Source organism: Cebus imitator, unplaced genomic scaffold, assembly GCF_001604975.1.
Source record: "Cebus imitator isolate Cc_AM_T3 unplaced genomic scaffold, Cebus_imitator-1.0 Scaffold279, whole genome shotgun sequence".
Taxonomy (NCBI): Eukaryota; Metazoa; Chordata; class Mammalia; order Primates; family Cebidae; genus Cebus; species Cebus imitator.
This window is the reverse complement of record NW_016107594.1, coordinates 1,051,705-1,065,005: the sequence shown is the minus strand read 5'-3', so window position 1 is coordinate 1,065,005 and position 13,301 is coordinate 1,051,705. Positions and strand designations below refer to the sequence as shown.

At 36.3% G+C, this 13,301-nt stretch overlaps 2 protein-coding genes across 3 annotated transcripts in view; both read right to left on the bottom strand.

Annotated features, from left to right (window-relative positions):
• Positions 1–13,301, bottom strand: part of CSMD1 (CUB and Sushi multiple domains 1) — a 2,110,588-nt gene that overhangs the window by 1,812,782 nt on the left and 284,505 nt on the right. The gene's annotated exons all lie outside the window — the stretch shown is intronic.
• Positions 10,625–13,301, bottom strand: part of LOC108284443 (L-lactate dehydrogenase B chain-like) — a 52,514-nt gene continuing 49,837 nt past the window's right edge. Inside the window, 1 exon segment of the mRNA XM_037728730.1 lies at positions 10,625–11,843. Within this exon segment, the coding sequence (XP_037584658.1) occupies positions 11,119–11,843 (725 nt within the window). The 3' untranslated portion in view covers positions 10,625–11,118.

Genomic DNA, 13,301 nt, shown 5'->3' with positions numbered 1-13,301 from the left:
ACTCCTGGGATCCTCCTGTCTCATCTTCCCAAGATGCTGGGATTACAGCCGGGAGTCACTATGCTTAACCATAAAAATCTATCAAATTTTTTTTAAAGAATAAGTTACCACTACTGGTAAAATTCACCTATATATACATAAACTGAAGTCCATTTAACATGATAAAACACATCTAATTCACGTATAAATCAAGGCTCATGCTTAAGGGTGAAATCTTAGAAACCATCACTCTTGAAATTAGGAACTAGAAAAGAATTACCAATATTCCCACTTTCAATCAATATTTTACATTAAGTACTAGCTGAGGTAATTTGAAAAAAGAAAGAAAGAAAATTTATAAAGTGTAGAAAGGAGAAGATAAAGATACAGCACAATTCTGATATAATTTCAAACTGGAAAACCAAGTAAAATCAATTTTTTAACAAGCTATTTTAAACTAAGAAAGAATTCAACAGATAACAGAAAATAAATTATTATAATATATTAGTTTTTCTAATAAAAAAACAACCAACTTCATAAAAGAAAATACTTTTTATCACAAAAGTAACTTAAAATATAAGGAAATTAACATGAAATATTCAAGACCAAATTTTTAAAGATGTAAACACTCCCCAAAAAAACACCAAAACATAAATAAATGAAATACATATCTTTGAAGTCTATGAAATTTTATCAAAAAATGAGAATATTCATTATATACTGATGTGAAAAATGAGAATGTTCACTATATATTGATATGAAAAACTTTCAACATATGTAGATTTGAGAAAGAAGGAAAAGAAAATGAAGTTTATATTATGTTTTCATTGGTGAAGAAAGGAGGGAGAGCTAGAACTTTGTTTTAATGAAGTTGGTTTATGCACAAAGAAGCTCCGCAGGTTGAACAAGAAACTAAAGACCCTGACGGCCTGGAGAAAAGCAGGTGGAAAAAAGACTATGCAGCTAGAGGAAGTGAGGGGGGGAGACCAGAGGGCGCACATCGTCAGGTTTTAGATTTTGCGTTTTGCGCAGGTTATCTCCATGACTAAATAAATTAACAAAGTAGATAAATAAATGAAGCCTAACAAGAAATAAAGGTTTTCTAATCTATTTCCTTCTCTCTCATGTGCCCATGTGCTTGGGCCTGCCCATTCTCTCTCTCTCTCTCTCCCCCCCTGCTCTCTCTCCTCTCTCTCCTCTCTCTCTTCTTCCCTCACCCCCTCCCCACTCCCCTCTGCCCTCTCCCCTCTCTAATTCCATGTTGGATTAAATGTATCATCACAAGTCCCACGCATTTCTTGCTTCCTTTCTTCTGGAACTGGACTCATTTTCCTCAGGTGCATTCTAAATATTCTAGTCCTCACCACCCCCCTAAAAAAATCTTCACAACCAACTTCCTTAATTACTTTTAAGAATTACTGCAAGCTTTCTAAGATATTATAAACTCGGGGATGGGTGAGGTAAATAAAAAATTGATGCCTTTTCCTGTTTTGTTCAAAAGCTAAATTTCCACGTATTTGTACTCCCAGATGAAAATAATTTATGAATTTCAGTAAAAGCTAGCCAGTTTTAAATTACCTAAAGAATTCCTAATATGCACTTATGATTTTGAAAGTACAAATTATTATTTCCCTTTGAGAGCTTGAACTGTTGCTGCCCTTTACTTTCATAAATAAAATTTTATCTCATTAAAGTAGTATAAAATACTGGAAACAACACCCTATGCAGGTCTCACATAGCTACATTGAACTTAAATTTTTATTGATTTTAACAACTGTGATAGCTAATGACACCTCACTTGATCTATATTTTACCTACAAAATAATCAGTCATTCTTACTGAGTTTAAGTGCTAACTTAGAGACCATCAAATATTTTAAATAAATGATTGCTGTGGTGAGCCTTTTTCTAAATGAAAAATTTTTAAATGTAAAATACCACCTCTTAATTTGTGGTTTGGAGTTTCTGTATTTTTCCTTCACAAAGCTAAATATATACATACATAATATTTACATATATTTATATTTCATAGAAATAATTTTATTCCTTGATGTTTCTTGATAATAATATACAAAGGGAACATATCATTTTTGGACAGTTGGAAACGTATTCACAAATGCCACAGAAAGTAATGTGGAATTCTTTCTTCTCAAAAAAAAAATCTATTACACCAGGAAAATATGGTACCATGTATTATCAAGGAAAATATGAGAAATTGTATTAAATGCAAAATGAGCAGTAACCACTTCTCATTTGAAGAGTAAGATTAAATGAATTTCTTTTCTTCCTTTTTTTTTCTTTTTTTTGAGATGGAGTCTTGCTATGTCACCCAAGCTGAAGCGCAGAGGCATGATATTGGCTCACTGCAACCTCTGCCTCCTGGATTCAAGTGATTCTCCTACCTCAGCCCCCCATTAAGTGGGATTAAAGGCATGCACCACCACGCCAGGCTGACTTCTGTATTTTAGTAGAGACGGGGCTTCACCATGTTGGCCACACTGGCCTCAAACTCTTGATTTCAAGTGATCCACCTACGTCGGTTTCCCAAAGTACTGGGATTACATGCGTGAGCCACTTTGCCAGGCTAAATAAGTTTCTTATTTGGAATATTTTAAAGTTTTTGAAAATCATCTTGGTCAATATTTTGCAACTTAGAATTCCACCTAAAGATCAACAATGGCCATAAGGAATCGTAGGAGGAAAATGTAGAAGCCAAGAAAAAGCCAACGTCTTACTGCCGTCTATGTTACAAACACACCTGGTGACCTTGATCAAACTTCTTAACCTCCGTGCATCTACGAATCACCATCTGTTAAGCTTGCCCTGCCTACTTCACAGGAAGACCACTTTTATGTAAATGGAATTTCAATAAACAGTTTTATTGTGTTTACAGGCTCATTCATAAAACTTAAAATAATAAACCTCTCAAGAGTAACATGAGGTTAGTTAAGCAGGAAGTATAAAAAAGGCTTTGGAAACTTGCAAATGCAACTCAGCAATAAAGTTCTTCCAGCAAAAGAGTAATCAAATTAAACTATTGCTTATCCATATACTGTGTCCCTATCCCTGTGATTTACTGAAACATAGGAATGGTGTTTTCCTCATCCATATTTCCTCATGCCTAGTATCAAGTTTAACATGTTGAAAGAAGAAACAAATACATTTGATTTTGTAGTCGGTGGTTTGATAAGGGTAGAAACAACCTCTTTTTATTCTATTGCCTAGTGATGAACAAGAACCAAGTAAGAATGATCAAATATAACAAAAATCAATCTGACTACTACAATTCAGATAGATTTAAAACAATTTGAAATACAAATTATTTTGCAGGATGCTGAACATCACTTATCACCAGGGATATACAGATCGAAGCTAGGAAATATTACCTCATGTCTGTTCCAGGGGCTAGTATCAAAAAGATAAAGATACATGTTGGCAAAGGTATAAAGAAGTGAACCCCTGTGCACTGTTTGTATGAATAAAGATTAGTATAACCAGTAATGGAAAAGAATATGGAGGCTCCTCAAAAAATAAAACAGAACTACCATATAACCCAGCGATCCCCTTCTTGGATATAAAAGCAAAAACAAATGCAAACAGCCACCTCATAGAAATAGCTGTACCCCCATGTCCATTGAGGCATCATTCACAATAGCCAAGATATGGAAGGAACCTAGGTGTCTGTCAATGGGTGAGTGGGATATGATTCAGCTTTACAAAAGGAGACACTGCCACTTCTGACAGCATGGATGAAACAGGAGGGCATTACGTCGAGAGAAATAAGCCAAATGCAGAAAGAAAACCTGGAAATTATTGTATATGTATATTCTTAAAAAAATACATAGAAACAGAAGAGGAACGATGTTTATTGGAGTGGGACAGCATGGAAAGGCGGTATGTCAGTCAAAAGCATGAAGTTGAACTTATGTAGGTTCAACTACAATCTAATATATAGCATGAAGGCTATAGCTAGTAGTATTATGCTGTATACTGGAAATCTAAGAGAGAAGATCTAAGATGTTTACACACACACACACACACACACACACACGCTGACTATGGGAGTGATTAAATATATTAAATATATTGATTTTCTTAAGTATACTTATTTCACTATCTATATGTATATTAAACTATCATATTACATACTTTAAATATAGACAGTAAAAAAGAGAAAGCAAAATTGTTTTGGTGAAGAAAATATAGTATATTTAATATGCATGCAGATTTTAATTTTATCAAAGGCAAAGTGAACTAAATATGGCCACTTCTCCCAATGCTGTGTATTTCTAGACTGAGTTAAAATTATGGCTTCTAAGTGAAATGAAAACGCATTTGGTACTGCAGTCCAAAGTCACTATATCCTGCTTATATTAGGACTTGTTGGGATTGCTGATTCTTCAGGAGTATGCTCTGAATAGGGTAGAATTTTCCAAACACGTTAGTTAGGTATGAATGTCTGTATTCCTTCTTAGAGGACCCCTGAACTACAGGGTGCACAAGTCCACAGACAATGTAATAGTCTCAGCATCTCACTGCTATCCTCAGAGGGGGAAAAAAAAAAAAGAAACTTCCTAATTTGAACATGATGACAGCCGATTTTCACAGAAAGAAAAATTTGACAGTCCTCAGACAGGAAAATGACAGCAACTTGAACTCAGCTACTCAAATATTTCGGGAATGCTTGTTTTCTTCTACCACTTAACAAAGTCATAAATACTACTAGCATGGTACTGCTTTAGATATCTCAACAAAAAATGATTTGTCTTTTGTGAAATACAAAGACCTGACTTCTATTTTCTATACCCAGCTGATCTTTTCAGATCTAAGCTTGGCGGGGTTTCAGCTTAGAGCGCTAAGGTGTCATTTCTCTTTATTTCTGGCATTAGAAGAGTCTGAGTGAGACACAGTTACATAGTATCTTGGCAAAACAATATTGATCTCCTTTCAGCAATGAACAGAGGTCAGCTTTCTATCTGGATACTTATATATCTGAATTGTACACCTAACACCATTAAAATCTATTTGAGTGCATTAGTGGAAATTGATTCTATTATATGGTCTCATGGGAAACCCACTAGGAAGTCATAGAGTATACTGTAGATGGCTCCTTTTAAAGACATTTCAGGCAATTTTCTTGCCATGCCTTTACGTCACTCCCACTGGCTAATTGGGAATAATCCAATTACTACAATAGGATTGATACCCAGGAGTTAGGAGGAATCTCTTAAAAGGAGCGAGGTTGGCTAAACTCATAATATATGCTGAAATTTCTGAAAACAAGAAGAGGATTTAATATTTTAGAGTACATAATAATGTGAAATATACCTGATACTTATGATTCAAGTCACTAAAGTGTATTACCTGACAACATGTCTATTTTGTGTCTTGTAGGATCTAAGTATACCCTTGCATAATAGGATGAAATTTATTTTGCTGAAGGCAAACACAAATATTGTACATTGTATGAAAAGAGAAGGACATTTGAAAGCAAATAATAATTAGCAGTTTGTTTAGCTAATAACCTTATATACACATCTGTCTTTTTGTTGAAATTATGATAAACATGTCCTTTAATAATCATCAAAGGAATTTTGATATCTCCTGTAAGAATCTAAAATGTGAATGCAATATGCTTTCAAATAAAAAAAAAAAAAAAAAAAAAAAAACAGTGCCTGAATCACCAAGGACCTTGTAAGTTATTCCCGTCGCCTTCCCAGAATGAAACTGTCATAGGGAAATAGATTTGTCCTGCATATACAGATCTCTTAAAAAATACTTTGAGTAATTTGCCTAGAGAAGTACATCCAATCTCTGGCCACAAAGAATGTAAAAACAGTTTTTAAAAATATACTATGATGCTGTGTCAGGACCATTAAATATGAATCAGTGAATTATTCTCCTAGTACTGAAATGGTTGAGAAAATCTATCTGCACTTAAATGAGACATTGCAATTTGTCATTTTCCTGTAAGACAACTAGACCTCCTCTTGCAAACAAAACGAAACATGGATGTTTCAGGATGTTTTTCATGATTTTTAAGATAATAATTATATTCTCAAAACAAAATATTGACCTTGCAGTTGTAAGAACAGTAATATCAGGTTGTCTAATGAATACTGATGCATAAGCGATGTCAAATTGTATGTATACATATGGTTATCTATATCACTAGTGATTGCATGAAACGCTAACAAAGCCCATGCAAAGAGAATAACATTTTCTAGTTTCCTTATAACTGATGTGGCATACTATAAAGTAAAAACAGACTTAAATATACAAATAACAGATTCAAATATAATATTTATGTCACTTATAAGTAGCTGGGAGTTCATCTGTAGTATAAGTACCATTACAGTAGGTCTTAATATCTATGTGTTTATACACTCTGTGAAGTTCTATTAAAATAGCATTGGCATAATTTATTATGTGACATTATTTGGAAAAAATAAATGTAAGTTTCACACAGAAACTGAATAAACTGATTTTTTAAATTGTTGAACACCATTTTAAAAGAGGTATCTTGCTAAAAATAATCAATGATTACCTTTTCACACATTTATCACATTTTTTAAAAAGTTAAGATACAGAGGACAGCCTTGTAGTATGAATCAGGTTGATATATTAAAGTTGAATAAAGGCTGTATTTTTAACTTTGAAATCTGATACAAGTGTACTTTACTATTAAAACTTCAAATATAATATGAATGCAAAAAATCATACAGGAATTTTTTTAAAGATTGTTACTGCTGTATAAATGATTTGAGTCTAAAACATAAGTCTCTAACATTTTGGATGAAGGAAAAGTCATGAAAGAAAACATGTTTTAAATATTTACACTTGATATTTTAAACATAAAAATGGAAATCTGTAGCTTTTGCTATTTGCAAATCTGACTTTTCAAATTAAATATATTCTGAAAGGCGTATACATTTTACACATTATGAAAGTGTACTTTTTATAAAGAAAACATTAAAAACAAAGAATCCAAGTGAAGGTCGGTGAATAAAGATGAAATTTATGTATTATTGCAAGCTGTTTAGTATCGAGTAAAATACTGAACTTCATTGGTACATGAATGACCAAAATCTGATTAAGTTTCTTCAACGCCGTTTTTCCTAATTAGCATCATCATCATCCAGATCTAGGAAGTCCAAGCAAAACTAATAACATTAATGATCATAATGTTGTTATGCCTGTGAAACCACAATAATATAAGTAAATTATTTACTGTTGTTGTTTTCCATTTCTATTACTTTTTAAATTTGATAGCCCTGAAAACACGTAGTTACGTGAGCTCCACACCGGTATATTGTGCAAAAAGATTTCCATTTTGCGAGCTCCTTTTCAGGATATTTCTACTTTTGAGACCTGCCTCCATTTCAGAAGCAACATGGGGTGCATCTGAAATGTCCACTTCTCTAAAGAAGCCTCCTGAAACGGCCACAGCTCATCCTTTCCTCATTTGCATTCTCAGAGAAACTCCAGCCTTGCTCCCGCATCTTGAAGAAAATCTCTATTTATCCAAGATAATAGAGAGACAATTTGCTCTGCTTATTTAATTGCTGGTGCCTTGAGTTACACAGCATTTGCACTGCATTTTATCAGAGCTGTTCGACCGGAACTGAGTATAATGTTCACGACATTGTTAAGGGAGTTTTGAGACCTACCTCTGATAGTTTTTAGACTCTGGTTGTGGGACTGGATTCACATTCCAGAGGAATTATTTTAACACTCCCCAGTAGATACGTGGCATTCATCAGGAAGTTATTAGGATGTAGAGTGGAATTTTGATATCACAAACACGTTGTAAGAACTTTCTCATAATGGATTTTTCTGGTCATGATGTGAGCTCACATCGTGACCAGTTCAAGTCACTGACAAAAGATCTGTTATACACAGCATGCACATATAACACATGCGAAAGCAAAGATGGCAATGCTTTGCAAAAGATCAAGATGTCATCTGGGTGAGCTATTTGCATCCAGATGAATGAAAAGCCTAAAGTTGTTTATATTAAAGTTGGAAGTTTTCAGCTGTGGCTTCATCACCCATATTAGACTCAGAAAAACTCTTTTGTGTTTCTGCAGCCTTGCCCCACTTCTTTGATCCTTCGTAGTGATGGCGACTAAGTGGGTAGCGAGTTCTTTAAAAAAAAAAAAGCTTTTTATATTCCCGAAAGATGGTGATTATCACCAAATCCTTTCTCTTCCAATAACTAAAAATAGAGCACTCCACGCGTTAGCGGTAGTTCACAGAATTTATTATACTGCAGGTCTTTGTGCTCCTTAAGTCTACTTCACATTTTTTTACTTGCTTTTTCAAGTAAGACCTCAATGGACAAAGCTTTAATGAGAATCCAAACATTGCGAACCAGAGGGACAGGAGTATTTGCCTGTCTGACAGGTGAGATGTCCAGGGCCTCCTATCAACTTCTGCAAAAGACAGAAACTCTGGATCATTACTTCAAGGTACTTCATCATCCTCCCTCCTCTGTTGTTCTGCTTCCATGCTATTTCCTCTGTTCTGACTTTATTCATTCTCCTCCTTCTGGAACTTTCACTTCAGCATGGGCTGGGGTATGACTGCATGTCCTTTTCTAGGTTCTGGCTTGTATTAAAAATTACAATAACACAGGAATTAACCTGAAGGTGCAAATGGATAAGAAAACTGAAATACTGAGTTTCAAAAACATTATTGGAAATATGAAGAGCCAAAAAAAGAACAGCTTTTTATGAATTTCTTCTGGGAACTGTATATACATATTCAGAAAAAAAAATACAAGGATGAGAAGACTGGGTTGGAAAATGAGATCCCTACATATCATGCTGGAATGACAGCAGAAAGCTCATGAACTGTTTTCTATATGGAGTAATTGAGGTTGATGTCTGGGCTTTCTATTGGCTGAGCAGGGTTAGGAAGCTGAGGCCCTCTGCAACTGAGGATGAGCTCTACAGGGAAAATTCTTTCTCAGTCCACCCTAGGCTAATGGCTCTCCATTCTCTATGAGAAATGACTGATCCACGATGAAAAGGCCACTCAGCAGGACATCCAAGCATTTCTGTTTTCAGACTAAACCAGATATTATCTATCAGTGAAGTCTATAACAGTAATTAAGTGATTTAATTAAGTGTTTTAGAAACCCATGAACAATGACTATGAAAGAAAATTTTCACAGAAACACTAATTCTCTCCATTGAAAGCTTTGGAAAAGTTCCTAAGTGCACTATCCATAAGTAAACCCCCGTATTAGGTGAAGGTAGTGCTAAAAGATTGGGGAAAATAACAAAAAGAGAGAATGATTTGGCACGTTAGACACCGAATCATGTCTTTTGGGTGTGCTTTTCCAGACAAAAACGATGCAGCACTCCACTATGGAGATGCATGTTCTTACCGAGCACCACCGATCTGCTAATTACTGCCAAGTTTAGATTTCCATGATCTAATTCCCCCTTGAAATCCAGCGGGACCAGCACTAATAGTCACCTGGAAATAACTCGAACAGGCACATCCCTGTGTTCTGCCAGCCATCTTCCTCTTCCCTCTGTTTCTTCTCTGAATCTCAGTTAAGGCCTGCTGTTGGCTTCCAGAAGCTAAATTTGGAACATATATGTTTGGTACATGTATATATTTGGAATATATATATATATATTTATATATATTTGTAAAATATATATTTTGGATATGTTTACTTTATATCACCAATATGTACCTACGTATATATATATATATATATATATACACACACACACACACACAAACACACAAACACACCAAATATGTTTTTACATGTATATATATATATATATATATATATGGTATATGGTGTATATATAGATGTAGCATTATATATATTTGTAAGTAAACATATATAGGTAAACATATGCATTTGGTATATTTGGTGTATATATTTAGATGTAGGGTCATACCTATATATACCACATATAGATGGTATATATAGGTATGATCCTACGTGTGTGTGTGTGTGTATATATATATATATATGTTTAGTATATATATGGCATATATAGGTATGATCCTATATATGTGTGTATATACATATATATATATGTGTGTATATATATATATATACACATATATATATGTATATACACACACACACACACATACCCCATACATATATGTGTTTGATACATATATGATATAGTCATTTGGTACTTATATATTCATGATATGTATATTTATATTTATTAAGTATGTATAGGCATGATCCTATACCTAATGATAGGGGGTAAAAGGCACATGTATGATTAATACTTTCCCTCTCAGGCTCCCTACATGACGATACCCATATAAGCCTGCTTTTATCTTGATCAGAGGCCACCTTCCTAGTGGGATGCCTCTCGAGGATCAGCAGTTTTTCCTTGCACCTCATGATAAACGTACCCATTGTTCAGGGACCTGGAACAAGCTGCATGTAACACATTCCCCTACCTGTGTAAATACTCTTCCTATTTTTCCATATTAGAGTAACTTGGTCATGTACAATTTGTGATTTCAACTTGAAATAGCTCGCCTTGGAAAGGAGCCAATATTCACTCAGTTGTATCACATCATAACGTGTTATACCATAACATTCCATTTTTGTTTGTTCTTCTGTTCATTAATTCTTTTTTTTTTTGAAGCACACTGCAATAGTTAATTTTATTTGTTCAAGAACTCATATTGCAAGCATTAAACCAAGAACAGGCTTTGACTCTGTGAGCCCAAATTCGCATATTGAAGAAGATCAGAGCAAACTGCGATTCATGTACATGGATGAAAACTAAAGGCTCAGAGTTAATCACATTGTAGTTCTTAAACTTCTACAGCCTAGGGCTCAGTAGTCACAGGTCTTTAGGTCCTTCTGGATGTCCCACAGGGTATCTGCACTTTTCTTGAGCTGAGCAGCCTCATCATACTTGAGCTTTTGGTTGATAACGCTGGTTAATCCCTGGGCATTGAGGATACATGGAAGGCTCAGGAAGACTTCATTCTCAATGCCATGCCTCCCCTTTACCATTGTTGACATGGGATCAATCCTGGATAGATTTTTCAACATGGATTCAATAAGATCAGCCACACTTGATCCAATAGCCCAGTTAGTATATCCTTTTAGCTTGATGACTTCGTAGGCACTTTAAACCACCATCTTACGCACTTCCTTCCAATTTTCACTATCATTGTCAGTTCCCATTTCTGGATTCAATTCCTGAAGAGAAACACCTGCCACATTCACGCCACTCCACACAGCCACACTTGAGTCACCATGTTCCCTCCAAATCCATCCATGGCAGCTGCTGGGATGAATGCCAATTTTTTCCGCCATAAGGTAGCGAAATCTTGCAGAATCCAGATTACATCCACTTCCAATCACACGGTGTTTGGGTAACCCACTCAGTTTCCAGGTAACATATGTAAGAATGTCCACTGGGTTGGAAACCACAATTATGATGCAATGAGGACTGTACTTGACGATCTGAGGAATAATGAATTTGAAGACATTAACATTTCTCTGCACCGGATTGAGATGACTCTCCCCCTCTCACTGAGGGACTCCTGCAGTTACCGCTACAATCTTAGAATTGGCGGTCACGGAATAATCTTTATCTACCACAATTTTGGGCGTCTGAAGAAATAAACTCCCATGCTGCAGATCTATCATTTCACCTTTGTCTTCCAAAACATCCACAATAGCAAGTTCATCAGCCAGAGACTTTCCCAGAATGCTGATAGCACAGGCCATAGCAACTTGTCCAACACCCACTACAGTGATCTTATTGTTTGGGACTGTTGTCTCTTCTTCTGCAACTGGTGCAATGAGTTTTTCCTTAAGAGTTGCCGGCCGGGCGCGGTGGCTCAACCCTGTAATCCCAGCACTTTGGGAGGCCAAGGCGGGTGGATCACGAGGTCAAGAGATCGAGACCATCCTGGTCAACATGGTGAAACCCCGTCTCTACTAAAAATACAAAAAATCGGTGGTGCGTGCCTGTAGTCCCAGCTACTCAGGAGGCTGAGGCAGGAGAATTGCCTGAACCAGGAGGCGGAGGTTGCGGTGAGCTGAGATCGCGCCATTGCACTCCAGCCTGGGTAACAAGAGTGAAACTCCGTCTCAAAAAAAAAAAAAAAAAAAAAAAAATCAATAAAAAAAAAAAAAAAAAAAAAAAAAAAAGTTGCCATTTTGCACAGGAGAGAGAAGGCTCTGTAGACCGCAGAAACAGTGGTGCGGAGAAGATCTCATTAATTCTTAAATACGTTGTTTATTGAGTATTTTGATGAGTATGAGGAATAAAACTGAATAAAAATCAACCCATCCCTGCCCTCCAAGAGAAAGCTGGGGATCTAAACTTTGCATGAGCGTCATTTGGAAGCAGAAGACTAGCCTTTGTTTCAAAGCTCCAACGACTTTAGCAGCCACAGCAGCCACTCTACTAGCTTGGGAAGCGACACTGACTTCTACCACCTGCTCTGTTTATTTGGGGGGAGGGGGTAGTGGGGGCAGGAACAACCCATAGTGCTTTTCTTATATGTAAGATGTATATATTTTCCTATCACGTGGGCTTTAGTACCGTATCTTTATTCTATTTGTCTCTTTTAATGTTACATTCTTAAAGGGCCAAAAATAAAAATGCTATCAATAGCAAGAACAACCACAACAGCAGCCGTATTAACAAGAACGATAGCGATGGTAAGAGAAGGAGGAGAGAAAAACACGGGGAGACTGAGGAGATGCTCCCTGCATGCCTCCCCCACGCCTGCAGCTTTACATCCCTCCTGCTAATCCTTCCAGCAGTCCCCATCCTTATCTTCATTTCACAGATGACAAGTCTGAGATTCAGGGGCTTCTAATAACCTTCCCAGGACCCACTGTGCAAAAGTGTTCGGCAGCAGAGCACAGACAAAAACTCAGATGTATCAGGCTCCATGGGCAGAAGTCCTTCTAACAAATCGCCTATGGTGTAACTGAAAGACATTTTTCAAGATTCTAGAAGGCTTAATCATGAATAAGACACCTGATGAGTTAACAGATTTAAATTCCGTGTGTGTGTGTGTGTCTGTGTGTGTGTCTCTGTGTGTGTGTGTCTGTGTGTGTGTGTGTGTCTGTGTGGTGAGTGTGTGTCTGTGTGGTGTGTGTGTGCATGTGTGGTGTGTGTGTGTGGTGTGTGTGTCTGTGTGTGTCGTGTGTGTGTGTCTGTGTGTGGGGTGAGTGTGGTGTGTATGTGTGTCTCTGTGTGTGTGGTGTGTGTGTGTGTCTGTGTGTGTGGTGTATGTGTGTGTGGTGTGTGTGTGTGGTGTGTGTGGTGTGTGTGTCTGTGTGTGTGT